The 14,844-nt window shown below is 52.6% G+C and overlaps 1 protein-coding gene across 1 annotated transcript in view; it reads right to left on the bottom strand.

The window, feature by feature from the left end:
• The window catches only part of SMCHD1 (structural maintenance of chromosomes flexible hinge domain containing 1), a 2,317,253-nt gene that overhangs the window by 808,999 nt on the left and 1,493,410 nt on the right, over positions 1–14,844 (bottom strand). Inside the window, exon 34 of the mRNA XM_078687460.1 lies at positions 2,476–2,537. Within this exon, the coding sequence (XP_078543586.1) occupies positions 2,476–2,537 (62 nt within the window). The remainder of the gene's footprint in view (positions 1–2,475; positions 2,538–14,844) is intronic.

Here is a 14,844-nt window from a genome sequence, read left to right as displayed (position 1 = left end):
GTCTGCAGCATAGCTGAGATCCGTGGAGGCGACGAGACACGTGGGACCGGCCATCTTGAAAAGTCCACGACTTGCTAACTGTGCAGCTCCTGAAGAATCCTCGAAGCTGTGCACTGGGGATTGAGAAGCCCCGAATCCGAGCTACACCTGCACCGAAGATCAGCCCTCCACACTCCACGAGTTCTGTGTGGGGCCCTTCTGCTTGTGTTCTGCTCGACGCGTTGTCCGGTTGCTGGCCCGTTGGCTAGTAGCCTCTGTGACGACAATCCTTTTGAACCAACTCGCTGGTATGGTTGCTCCAGACTGGCCCTTACGTCCCTGCAAAGGTGAGGCACCTCAGACCTTGCTGGTCTGCACCAGAAGCCTTCTTTGAATCCTGCGTGGGTTGCCTTTGCCAAGGCTTGTTGACTCCAATCCGGCAGTCGACCCCTCCATCTGCGAGAACCTTCGTGGGACAGCTCCTCTCCAGCATCTGGTCGTCCTCGACACCTCTTGGTCCGCGTGGCTGAAGAGACAAGCTTCACGACAGCACCTGATTGCTCCTCGACGTCGTCTGGTTCCTTCCTGGTTCCACCCGGTCACTGGCTAGTGACCCAGACTCTGTCCCCTCTGCTTTCAGGTCTTCTTCATCCTCGATCCACCCTTGGATCCACCCGGACATTTTCCTCCTGGTCGCCTGCAGCATCTTTCTTCACAGGCTCCATAGACTTCAACGGCGAAACCCGACATCTTCACACCTATGCACCCGCTTCCTGTGGGTGAGGTAACGCGAGTACTTCGGTGCTCCCAAGGGTATTGACTATCCAAGTGTTAAGGTTTTTTTAGTTGTTTCCTTCTAGCTAGACTGGAAGTGTCCTGAATCCTTCTTTTTCTAAACTCTAAATTCCCATTGAATTAACATTGACTCTCGTGTGTGTGTAAAGACACTGCACGTGCCGCCCGTGGGCCTCCTACTCCTAACCTAAGGGTCAGATAGTGTAGCCCCAGCGATTCTGTAGGCCCTAGGCCTTTCCTTTTCTCGTGACGTGGTACTTATACCACTTTTTCAGTATATGGTTTGCTTCGCCCCTAGGGCCTAACTGTATTTTGTGCAACTTAACGTATTTTGACTAAGTAACTTGTTATGTGCTGTTGCCTCTGATCTCATAAAGAGTTCAGAGGAGTGTGTTAGTAAATAAATACATATATATTTTATATATATCCTGTGTGGTGTCCTTTCATTTGATATTCAAGGGGTTACATATGGTAAAACAGCTGGCTTTACACGCCCTCAAGAGTCTCTCTTTTAGCCTAAGATTGTTCTGTCCACGCTACCACTAGGATTGCTGGTCTATAAGGTTGCCTTACAACCAACACCATAAGGGTTGTTTGGACTGGTGCAAGGTGTTCACTAGAATAGTAAACATCATATACCAGGCCAACTTCTCACACCAAGTGCCCAAAAGAACGTCACACAAGGCCTCATTAAACGGCAGCAGATGCTCAGCCGAGCTTGCCTGCGGTTTAAGGACCTCAGTGAGGAGGTTAGTCCTCACGGCCACGACGGGGAGCTCAAGGGCCAATGCCTTAGCTGCCCGCGTCAACGCTACACTGTAGGCAGTCCCCTTCTCCGTAGCCATGGTTGGTGGGGAGACAAAACCAGTGTCTGGCGAAGTGTCCAGTCCACTGGCATCCCCAAGCTCATATGCCCAGTCCTGTTGAGACTGACACTCCTGTGCCAGAGGGTCCCTAGACCCCTCCCAGTCCCCCATCACCCATCACCTGAAACGGATGGGGCCGGTTCGTGGAAGTAGAAGTCTCCATACGAAGTCGAGAGCGGCGCCGGAACCGAATCGAGGGCAGGACCGGGGACGGCGGCGCCCATAGGTGGCGACACCCTAGGGGCCGGCGTCGGTGAGGTCGACCGGCGACGACCCGGATCCGGAACCGGATCCCGTGAGGGCCTGCGGCGCCGGGGCCGAAGCACCCGACCCGCTAGGCCCTCCAGCCGGGACCACCGGAAGCCCATGAATCAAACCGCCAGGAGAAACCACTTGGCTGTTGGAAAGATCAATGCATGGTAGGGGACTTAACAATCTGAGAAAATTGGTACTACCCACGTGACAGGATAAAAAATATGTCAAGCCCTGACAAAAACAACCAGTGTAATGGTCAGAGTGCCACTGGACTTTCAAATGTCTTTCTTGTGTGTTTTGCAAATGATAATGTGCATCCCTTGTCATATCACATACAACAAATGCAGCTTTGATGAAGTAGGACACCGACACAGGAGTAATATTTATTACAATGTTTTACCCTTTTGCCAAAATCAGGATACCATCTGCAACATTTCATAATACCAACATATAATAAATAAAAGACATGATCAGAAGGTATTCATAGACTAAAAGATGTACATCTATTATTGTCTGACATACATTTTCTATCTAAGATACCCAAATCACATTAAACACCCGGCAAGTGTAATGTTATTACCGAAAATAAAAGCATCCTTCCTCGTCAGAATCCCTTTGTTTACTGCATTTCATAGTTGTAGCCTGGAAACAAAAAGGTAAATGCATAAGAAGCAAGGTTGGAGAAAGACTGGTTCAAGTAAATAATTTCAGGGAACTCAATGCCCAATGTCACAAAGATGTGACATTGGGTAAAGCACTTACAAGTTAAAAGAACAAGTTACTTACCTTTGGTAACAATATATCTGTAAGAAACATTAGTAGTGATAGATTCCTTACCTTAGAATTACCCCCAGCCGTCAAATTGGATCCGGAAAGTTTTCGTCCACAGTACCCATGCGCGTTGGAAGGTGGTGTCGTGCGGTTTCACGTCCCTCGTTGGCGTCATGGTCGCGCAGATGACGCAGCGGCAGCTAATTAGACACCACCCTCGCGCGCTGACATCAGTTCTGTACACGACTTTCCGCGCCAGAAATGCAGAGCCATGCAAGATACTGACCACTGGTGCCTTGAAACTGGGGCCCTGAAAGGGATGACCTTGACTCTAGAAATCAGTTAGCAGAACGGGGAGGATGGGTGGGGTGGTAAGGAATCTATCACTACTAATGATTCTTACAGATATAGCATTACCAAAGGTAAGTAACTTGTTTATCTGAAAGAAACACATAGTGATAGATTCCTTACCTTAGAATACATACCCCAGCAATACCAACCCCAGCGGTGAATCTGTGCACAAACATCACACCAGGAAGTCCGGGAGAACAGAACGGCCAAAGAAGCCGTCTCTCTGAACTTGGCTGTCCAGGCAATAGTGCTTAGTAAGAGTGTGCAAAGAGGCCCACGTAGCTGCCTGACAGATGTCCTGTAAGGGGACACCACGTCCCAATGCCCTAGTGGCAGCCGTCGCCCTGGTGGAATGGACGCGCAGCCCCACGGGAAGCTCCTTTTTACTAAAGACGACCCATCGGGAGATAGTCCGCTTGTGTATGGTACGATCTTTCTTGGCACCAACGTAGCCAACAAAGAGCTGGTCATCCACCCGGAACTGTTGTGTGCGGTTCAGGTAAAATGAGAGCGCACGTTTTGGGTCCAGACAGTGGAGCCTTTCTTCCTCTCTGGAAGGATGCGGAGGTGAGCAAAGTGATGGTCTACCCGATGTGAAAGGCAGTGACAACCTTTGGCAGAAAGGATGGACGTGTTATGAGCACAACCTTGTCCGGATGGACAGAAAGAAAAGGAGGTTTACAAGAAAGAGCATGGCGCTCACTCACTCTCCTGGCAGAGGTGATGGCAACCAGGAAAGCAGTCTTCAGAGTCAGCAGACGAATAAGACAGTTGTGAAGAGGCTCAAAGAGAGTACACATTAAATATGTAAGAACCAGATTCAAGTCCCACTGTGGCATTACGAAAGGAACAGGAGTGAAAAGGTCAGTAATGCCTTTGAGTAATCTATTTACAAAATGGGACTTAAAAAGAGAGGGCTGATCAGGGAGCCTGAGAAAGGCCAAATAGCAGAAAAATAGCCCTTGATAGTGCCCAGAGCAGAGCCCTGCTGGGCCAAGGAGAAAAGGAACAGAAGAACTTCTAAAAGATAGGCTGAAAGGGAATTCACAGCCTTTGCTGTGTACCATGCCACAAATTTGTTCAATCTGCAGGCGTATACCAACTTAGTGGACGGACACCTGGCTGCCAGTATGACATCACAGACTTCAGGAGGCAAGTCAAAAGGAATCAACTGCCGCCGCTCAATCTCCACACAAAGAGGTGCAGACTGGACAGGTTTGGGTGGAGGACCGTCCCCTGCTGCTGCGACAGAAGATCCTCCCGAGGCAGTCGGATTGGGGGATCAATCTTCATACTGAGTAGCTCGAGATACTAACCTCTTTGAGCCCAGTCCAGCGCCACAAGAATGACTTGGGCCCGGTCGCGCCTGATCTTCTTCAGCACTCTGGGCAGAAGTGGTATAGGCAGAAAGGGGTACAACAGACCGCAACTCCACTTGCGACGAAAAACGTCACGTAGCGAGTGCCGCCTTGGAAATTCCAAAGCGCAGAATTGCTGACATTGTGTGTTCTTTTTGATGGTGAATAGATCTAACCAAGGCTCTCCCCACTGTCGAACGAGACCTTGTGCCACGTCCGAGTGAAGACGCCATTTGTGATCCATCCTGCTGTGATCGCAACTGCTGCTGAGTTTGTCCGCCCTGGCACTCAGTGAACCTGCCAGGTGTTGAACCACCAAGGAAATGCCCGGCTGTTCCAGCTATGTCCAGAGGCGCAGAGCCTCCTGACATAGGGTCCACAACCCCACCGGCCTGTTTGTTGCAGTACCACATGGCGGTGGTGTTGTCAGTGAACACCTGCACCACTTTCCCTTTGACAGAGGGAAGGAATGCCTTCAGTGCAAGTCGGATCGCCCGAAGCTCCAGAAGGTTGATGTGGAGCTGGGACTCCCCCGGAGACCAGAGGCCTCTGATCTCCGCCTCTCCCATGAGGCCCCCCCAGCCCAGGAGGGACGTGTCCGTCACAACTACGTGCTCCGGTTGGGGTAGGGAGAGGGATCTGCCATTGACCCAATCGTGGTCCGAGAGCCACCACTGCAACTGTCTTGCAGTGCCCTACGAGATCAAGACATGGTCGGACAAGTTGCCCTGATTCTGAGCCCACTGAAACTTCAGGTCCCACTGCAGAGCCCGCATCCGCCACCGGGCGTGATGCACCAGAAGGATGCAGGAGGCCATCAGCCCCAGAAGCCGCAGCGTTAACCTGACCGAGACTCGGGATAAAAGCTGAAAGATCGGAATCAGAGCCTGAATATCCCGAACCCGCTGTTCGGGAGGATAAACCCGAAACTGCGCAGAGTCTAGAACCGCTCCGATGAAGAGGAGCTTCTGAGAGGGACACAGGTGTGACTTCGGCACATTGATGGAGAACCCCAGCAGGTGCAGGAGGTCGGCCGTAGTCTGGAGGTGGCTGACGACTGTCTGGGGCGAGCCCGCCTTCAACAACCAGTCGTCGAGGTAGGGGAAGACTGAAACCCCTAAACTGCGCAGATGAGCTGCGACCACCGCCATCACTTTCGTGAACACCCGTGGGGCGCTGGTAAGGCCGAAGGGGAGCACGGTAAACTGAAAGTGCTCGTGGCCTACCGTGAACCACAGGTAACGCCGGTGGGCCGGCAGGACGGGGATGTGAAAATAAGCGTTCTGCAAGTCCAACGCTACCATCCAGTCTCCTGGGTCCAGGGCAGCTAAGACCTGAGCCAAAGTCAGCATCTTGAACTTCTCCTTCCGGAGGAAGCCGTTGACGTTCGGTAGGTCCAAGATTGGGCGTAGGCCCCCTTTGCCATTCTTGGGTACCAGAAAGTAGTGGGAGTACTAACCACACCCTACTTCTGGCCCAGGAACGCGCTCAATGGTCCCCTTGGCCAAGAGGGCCGTAACTTCCTCTTGCAGAAGTTGCAAGTGATCCCCCGACACGCGGTGGTATTGCGGTGGCATGGCTGGAGAGGTCGCCTCGAAGGGGAGGGAGTAGCCACTTCGGACGATTTGCAGCACCCACATGTCCGACGTGACAGTGCGCCAGTGGAAGAGGTGATGGCGAACCCTGCCCCTCACTGGCGTCACATGGGCCAGAAAGCACGGACTTGGAGGGTTTTGAGGCGGGTGCTGCAGGGGAAGGTGTGGACTGGCCTCGCCATTGTCCCCGACCGCCGCCACAGCGGTTTCCACGGCCGTCACCGCGCTGTGTAGTAGCCTGCGGTGCGTGGCTAGCAGCACGCGTGGGAGCGCCCCTTCCTTGGCCACGAAAGGAGCGAAAGGCACCCGTTTGCTGGCGTGGGGCCGAGAGGCCCAAGGACTTGGCGGTAGCCCTGGAGTCCTTAAAACGCTCAAGCGCATGGTCTGCCTTGTCGCAAAAGAGGCGACGGCCATCAAACGGCATGTCCAGGAGGGTGGCCTGGACATCAGCCGAAAAGTTGGCGGTCCTCAACCAGGCGTGGCGTCGAACCGCCACCGTCGTTGCCATCGCTCTGCCCAGTGAGTCCGTGGTACCAGCCCACACCGGTTGGAATAGCGTGCTGCATCTCGACCCTCCGCTAGGGCTTGGGCGAGTTTAGTCCGGGCCTCCTTCGGACATTGTGGCAGCACGTCCGCGACCGTGTCTTAGGCTAAACTCTTTTGGCATGTGAAGCCAGCTGTTTTACCACAATATAACCCCTTGAATACCAGATGAAAGGACACCACACAGGTTGTTATGAAAATAAACAATATATTTATTAATAACAAACACCTCTGAGCTCTTTATGAGATCAGAGGGCTAAGCACATGACAATCTCTTAGGAAAAATACGATAAGTTGCACAAAATTACAATGGTGCCCTAGGGGCACGGCAAACCATATACTAAGTAAATGGGTTAAGGAAATCGATAGAAGGAATGGAGCTGTCCAGAGGCTGTAGGACCGCTGGGACTACGCTATCCTAACTTCAGGTAAGTAATAGGAGGCCCAAGGGACGCGGGTGCAGAGTGTGAACTCACACGCGGGATGCGTAACAACGTCTATGGACAGTACAGTTCAAGAAAAAGGTGAGTACGGACAATCCTGACTGGTTAGGACTAAAACGACTGTGAATCTGGACACTAGGAGAGTCAAGCTACCCTTGAGCACAGAAATGCTCTTGTTACCTCACCCACGGGCTGCGGGTGCATAGGGGCGAAGTCGTGTCGGGTTTCTGCGTTGAAGTCAATGGAGCCTGAAAGAAAAGATGCTGCAGGCGACCAGGAGGAAGATGTCCGGTGTGATCCAAGGGTGGATCAGAGATGCTGAGTTTGTCCGCCCTGGCGTTCAGAGAACCTGCCAGGTGTTGAACCATAAGGGATATGCCCTGATGTTCCAGCGGTGTCCAAAGATAAAGAGCCTCTTGACATAGGGAGAGGGATCTGCCACTTACCCAATCCCTTGAACCATAAGGGATATGCCCTGATGTTCCAGCTATGTCCAAAGATAAAGAGCCTCTTGACATAGGGAGAGGGATCTGCCACTGACCCAATCACGATTCGTGAGCCACCACTGCAACTGTCGTACAGCGCCCTCCGTTATCTAGACGTGATCTGACAGGTTTCCCTGTTGCTGCGCCCACGGGAACTTCAGGTCCCACTGCAGAGACCACATATGCCATGTTGCACTAAAAGATGCAGGGGGCCATGAGGCGGAAGAGCCGTGGGGTCATCCTGACTGAAACCCGGGATAGAGGTTGAAAGATCGGAATCATAGCCTGAATAGACCAGACTCGCTGCTCGGGAGGATAAATCCGAAACAGCGTCGAATCAAGAACTGCTCCGATGAAGAGGAGCTTCTGAGAGGGAATCAGGTGCGACTTAGGCACATTGATGGAGAACCCCAGCAAATGCAGGAGGTCGGCCGTAGTCTGAAGGTGGGCGACAACTGGGGCGAGCACGCCTTCAACAGCCAGTTGTCGAGGTATGGGAAGACTGAAAACCCCAACCTGCGCAGATGAGCTGCGACGACCGCCATCACCTTCGTGAACACCCGAGGGGCACTGGTAAGGCCGAAGGAGAGCACGGCAAACTGAAAATGCTCCTGGCCTACCTTAAACCGCAGGTAACGCCGGTGGGCCGGCAGGACGGGGATATGAAAATATGCGTCCTGCAAGTCCAACGCTACCATCCAGTCTCCAGGGTCCAGAGCAGTCAGGAGCTGAGCCAGAGTCAGCATCTTGAACTTCTCCTTCCGGAGGAACTGATTGAAGTCTCAAAGGTACAAGATGGGACGCAAGCCCCCCTTTTCCTTCTTGGGGACCAGAAAGTAGTGGGAATAACAACCACTCCTTAGTTCCTGACCGGGAACGCACTCTATGGTGAAGACTTAGAGCCCGAGGAGCGACGGCTACGGTCCCGCGAACGGCCCCTAGACCCGGAGCGGCGGTGAAAGGAGTGCCGGACGTCCAGCAACTTCGGGAGCCGCTCCCGAAAGGCCTTCGGCCTAGGCTCGACAGTCCCGACTGTCCGGGAGTCATGGTTCGTCTCCAGGCAGTAGAGGCAGACATCGTGGGGGTTCGCCACCGACATATTACGGCGGCACGACCCACAAGACACAAAGCCGGGCATCCCTACGTGCACCAGGAGACAATAGAAAAAGACAAAAGTCTAAAAAAAGTGGTCAAAATATGACGAGGTACGTGTTCAAATCGGATCTACGCTTTCGGCGCGGAAAAAGAAAGAACTGACGCACATGGGTGGCGCGTAAGTAGTCTCTGTGACGTCATCCTGGCGCGTACGACGCCAGTGACAGACACGGAGCCGCATGGCGATCTATTGGTTGGATGATCCAATGGTGATCTATTGGTTGGATATGGCATCCAGAATATGCTGTGCGTCTGGGAGTGGAGCGTCACCCACGCACTCCCCACATGTTTGTATCTTATAATGTTGCATTCAGGGCAAGGCACTACCCAGTTTCGCACGCAAATTTAGAAGTTGTTGAAACAATTGGACTATAATGGGACTGTTTTGTGTTGAGCATGGTTTAAAATGATATTGCCCTCTGTTGGTTTTGCAACCACTGATGAAGTAGATTTAAATGTAAGAATGCTTTGGGACCGATGATTCCACACATGAAGAAAGAGCGAGTTCAGAGCAACCGTGGATGGAAATGAGAACGAGAAAGGAAACATACACTGGATGCAGCTGAAAAAATTCAGAAATTATGGGACATCTTGCGCATATGTACAATAAGCACAAGTTACTTACCTTCGGTAACAATATATCTGTAATAAACAGTATTTAGTATTAGATTCCTTACCTTAGAATATCCCCAGGTGTCGGACTGGATCCGGAAACTTTTGCGTAGCAGTACCCTTGCACGTCGGTAGGTGTCGTCTGCGGCTCCGCGTCCGTCGTCGGCGCCGGGATGACGTCGTCGGAGTACTTAGACGCCGCCCTCTCGCGCTGACGTCAGTTCTTATAGACAGCTTTTCCATGCCAGAAATGCAGAGCCATGATAAAAACCAAGACTGGTGCCATGAAACTAGGGCCCTGAAAGGGGATGACCTTAACCCTAGATATCGGTTCGCAGAACGGGGAGGATAGGTGGGGCGGTAAGGAATCTAATACTAACTACTCTTTCTTACAGATATATCGTTACCGAAGATAAGTAACTTGTGCATCTGAAAGAAACAGGTTAGTATTAGATTCCTTACCTTAGAATAGATACCCCAGCAATACCAACCCCGGTGGTGGGTCTGCGAACAAATGATCACACGAGAAAGTCCTGGAGAACGGAACGGCCGAAAAAGCCATCTCTCCGGACTTGGCTGTCCAGGCAGCAGTGTCTTGCAAACGTGTGCAGCGAGGCCCACGTAGCCGCCTGACAGATGTCCTGCAAGGGGACTCCCCGGCCCAGGGCAGTAGTAGCTGCCGTGGCCTGTGTGGAATGGGCACAAAGCTCCACAGGAGGCTCCTTTCGAGCCAAAGAGTAACAAGCCTTGATGCACGACCCATCGAGAAATGGTTAGTTTGTGCACCGCCCGTCCCTTCTTAGCGCCCACGTAACCAACAAAGAGTTGGTCATCCACCCGGAACTGGCGTGTGCGATCCAAATAGAATGAGAGTAACACCAAACAAAAGGTTCAGGTACACAATTTCAAGAACAAGCTACAAATTAGAACTACAAAATTATCACTCAAATAAACAAAGAGGAGAGGAAGACAGAATGAGAGAAAAGAAAGAGGCCTCTATTTCAAACCCAATTCAGAAAAATATGAATAATTTATTAGACATATAATTTTCAGCTAAAACACATTAGAAATCTAATAAAACGCTCATTAACAAGGGTGTTGGCAGAATTAAGGCAACAAATTCATATCGCCAAACACGTGGCTAACATACAAACATTGTATCAATAGAAAGAACAACAAAAACAAATATAATGTGTCTTTCACAGTGTGTGGCCACAGAATGCGTTGACGGCGTTTCGACCGCTGGATGACTATGCGGTCATCATCAGGACAGACAGTGGTTTGAGCGTTTCCAGTAACTGTATTAAAAGCAGACCATTCAAATTTTGAACGGTAGATGCAGTAAGTTAAAATTTTTCATAGGTCCTCATAACGAAAATTAAGGACAGATAAATTAACTCGTGTGGAACTATATCTTCGTTATGGCAGGAAATCCAAATAGAGCCTTAAGTTGTAGCCCAGCGTTTGCCCAATCAATCGGCAGAAGTTCGCTGGTCAGACAAGATAATTTCCAGCGCTGTTACACACAACACGCCAAACAGAATGAGAGCGCACGTTTTGGGTCCAGATGGTGGAGCCTCTCTTCCTCTTTCGAGGGATGCGGAGGCGGAAAGAAGGTCGGCAAAGTGATGGGACTGCCCGATGTGGAAGGCTGTGACTACCTTGGGCAGGAAAGAGGGTCGCGTCCGCAACACAACTTTGTCCGGATGGACTGAAAGGAAAGGAGGCTGAGAAGAAAGGGCCTGGAGCTCACTCACTCTCCTGGCAGAGGTGATGGCAACCAGGAAAGCAGTCTTCAGAGTAAGGAGGCAAAGAGGACAGTTATGAAGTGGCTCAAAGGGAGCACACATCAGAAAAGTTAGAACAAGGTTCAAGTCCCACTGAGGCATCACGAAAGGAACTGGAGGAAACATATGAGTGATGCCCTTCAAAAACCTATTTACAACAATGGACTTGAACAAAGAGGGCTGATCAGGTAGCCTTAAGAAGGCGAGGGTGGCCGAGAGGTAGCTTTTCAGAGTGCCCAGAGCAGAGCCCTGCAGGGCAAGAGAAAGAAGAAAGAGGAGAACCTCTGAAAGAGGGGCAGAAAGGGGATCCACAGCCTTTGCTGTGCACCATGCCACAAATTTGTTCCACCTGCAGGCATATACAGATTTTGTGGAGGGACACCTGGCTGCCAGAATGACATTACAGACTTCAGGAGGCAAGTCAAATGGCCTCAACTGCCGCCGCTCAATCTCCACACATGTAAGTGGAGACTGGAAATGTTCGGGTGGAGGACCGTCACCTGCTGCTGCGACAGAAGGTCCTCCTGAAGGGGCAGACGAATCGGGGGATCGACAGACATGCTGAGTAGCTCGGGATACCAGAACCTCCGTGCCCAGTCCACAAGGATGACTTGGGTCCGGTCGCGCCTGATCTTCTTCAGCACTCTGGGCAGAAGTGGTATAGGCGGAAAGGCGTACAACAGACCGCAACTCCACTTGCGACGCAAAGCGTCTCCGAGCGAGTGCCGCCTTGGAAATTCCAACGCGCAGAACTGATGACATTGCACGTTCTCTTCTGTGGTGAAAAGATCTAACCAAGGCTCTCCCCACTGCTGAAAGAGGCCTTGCGCCACGTCAGAGTTCAGACGCCATTCGTGATTCATCATGCACCGACAGCAGAGTTCGTCCGCCCTGGCGTTCAGGGAACCTGCCAGGTGTTGAACCACCAGAGTCACGCCCTGATGTTCCAGCCACTGCCAGAGGCGCAGAGCCTCCTGGCTTAGGGTCCACGACCCCACCCCCGCCCTGTTTGTTGCAGTACCACATGGCGGTGGTGTTGTCCGTGAACACCTGCACTACACTCCCCCGGACAGAGGGGAGGAATGCCTTCAGTGCAAGCCGGATCGCCCGTAGCTCCAGAAGGTTGATATGGAGCTGGGTCTCCGCCGGAGACCAGAGGCCTCTGAACTCCGCCTCTCCCATGTGGCCCCCCCAGCCCTGGAGGGACGCGTCCGTCACAACTACGTGCTCCGGTTGGGGTAGGGAGAGGGATCTGCCAATAACCCAATTGCGGTCTGTGAGCCACCACTGCAACGGTCTTGCAGTGCCCTCCGAGATCAAGACATGGTCGGACAAGTTGCCCTGATGCTGGGCCCAGTGAAACTTCAGGTCCCACTGAAGAGCCCGCATCCACCACCTGGCGTGATGCACCAGAAGGATGGAGGAGGCCATAAGCCCCAGAAGCCGCAGCGTCAACCTGACCGAGACTTGGGATAAAGGCTGAAAGATCGGAATCAGAGGCTGAATATCCCGAACCCGCTGTTCGGGAGGATAAACCCATAACTGCGCCAACTCTAGAACCGCTCCGATGAAGACACGCTTCTGAGAGGGACAGAGGTGCGACTTCGGCACATTGATGGAGAACCCAAGCAGGTGCAGGAGGTCGGCCGTAGTCTGGAGGTGGCTGACGACTGTCTGGGGCGAGCCCGCCTTCAACAACCAGTCGTCGAGGTAGGGGAAGACTGAAACCCCTAACCTGCGCAGATGAGCTGCGACCACCGCCATCACTTTCGTGAACACCCGTAGGGCGCTGGTAAGGCCGAAGGGGAGCACGGTAAACTGAAAGTGCTCGTGGCCTACCGTGAACTGCAGGTAGCGCCGGTGGGCCGGCAGGAAGGGGATGTGGAAATAAGCGTCCTGCAAGTCCAACCCTACCATCCGGTCTCCCGGGTCCAGGGCAGCTAAGACTTGAGCCAGTGTCAGCATCTTGAACCTCTCCTTCCAGAGGAAGCCGTTGACGTTCCGCAGGTCCAAGATAGGGCGTAGGCCCCCTTTGCCCTTCTTGGGAACCAGAAAGTAGTGGGAATAACAACCACACCCTACTTCTGGCCCAGGAACGCGCTCGATGGCCCCCTTGGCCAAGAGGGCCGCAACTTCCTCTTGCAGAAGTTTCAAGTGATCCCCCGACACGCAGTGGTACTGCGGTGGCATGGCTGGTGGGGTCGCCTCGAAGGGGAGGGACTAGCCCCTTCGGACGATTTGCAGCACCCACCTGTCCGATGTGATGTTGCGCCATTGGAGGAGTTGATGGCGAACCCTGCCCCCTACTGGCATCACGTGGGCCTGAAAGCTCGGACTAGGAGGGCTTTGAGGCGGATGCTGCAGGGGTAGATGTGGACTGGCCTCGCCGTTGTCCCCGGGCACCGCCACAGCGGATACCACGTCCGCCACCGCGCTGGATGTTAGTCTGCAGAACGTGGCTGGCAGGACGTGTGGGGGCGCCCTTCCTTGGCCACGAAAGGGGCGAAAGGCAGCAGATTGCTGGCGCGGGGCCGACAGGCCCAAGGACATGACCGTAGCCCTGGAGTCCTTAAAGCGCTCAAGCGCACTGTCTGCCTTGTCGCCAAAGAGGCGACGGACATCAAACGGCATGTCCACAAGGGTGTTTTGGACATCAGCTGAAAAGTTGGCGGACCTCAGCCAGGCGTGGCGACAAATCGCCACCGTCCTTGCCATCGCTCTACCCAGCGAGTCCGTTGTATCCAGCCCACAGCGGATGGAGTACCGTGCCGCATCTCGACCCTCCGCAAGGGCTTTGGCGAGTTTAGTCCGGGCCTCCTCCGGACATTGTGGCAGCACGTCCGCGACCGTGTCCCACAGAGAGTGGGTATAACGGCCCAAGAGGCACGCGGTGTTAACGGACCGCAACCCCAAACTCAGGGAGGAGAACATCTTTTTGCCATATAGTTCGTACCGCTTGGGTTCCCGATCGGGGGGAGCCGTCGGGAATGCGGTCTGGGAGTTAGAGGCCTGGATGACCTGGCTCTTGGAAGTGGGGTGGGTGGACAGGAAGCAAGGGTCACCCGGAGCCGGGCGGTGGCTGTGAGAAGTTGGCCTGGTATATGATGTTCACTATTCTAGTGAGCACCTTGCGCCAGTCCAAACAACCCTCATGGTGATGGTTGTAAAGTCAACCTTATAGACCAGCTATCCTAGTGGTAGCATGGACAAAGCAGTCTTAGGCTAAACTCAAGAGGGCATGTGAAGCCAGCTGTTTTACCATATGTAACCCCTTTAATACCAAGTGAAAGGACACCACACAGGTTGTATATCAAAATATATATGTATTTATTTCGAACACAATCCTCTGAACTCTTTATGTGGTCAGAGGCACCAGAACAATACAAGATACTTAGTTAAAATACAATAAGTTGCACAAAATACAGTAATGCCCCAGGGGCACTTCGAACCATATAATAAAATAGTGGTATAAGAACCACGTCACGAACAAAGGAAAGGCCTAGGGCACGGAAAATCGCTGGGGCTACACTGTACTACCAATGGATGGAGAGCAGGAGGCCCACGGGATGCGCGTGCAGTGTCTTTACACGCACGCAAGTTACCATAGAGTTATAATGGGAACGAAACAAATGGAAACTAGTTCTTTTAGGACACTTTCGGATGGACTAGGGAAAAGCTACTTGAAACTAGGACACTAGGATAGTCAATACCCACAGGAGTACCGAAATACTCGCGTTACCTCACCCACAGGAAGCGGGTGCATAGGTGTCAAAGTGTGTCGGGTTTCGTCGCTGATTCCTATGGAGCCTTGGAGAAAGATGCTGCAGGCGACCAGGAGAGAAGTGTCCG

This window comes from Lissotriton helveticus, chromosome 4_1, assembly GCF_964261635.1.
Source record: "Lissotriton helveticus chromosome 4_1, aLisHel1.1, whole genome shotgun sequence".
NCBI classification, from domain to species: Eukaryota; Metazoa; Chordata; class Amphibia; order Caudata; family Salamandridae; genus Lissotriton; species Lissotriton helveticus.
Note: the sequence above shows the minus strand (reverse complement) of the source record. Positions and strands in the feature narration are given on the sequence as shown.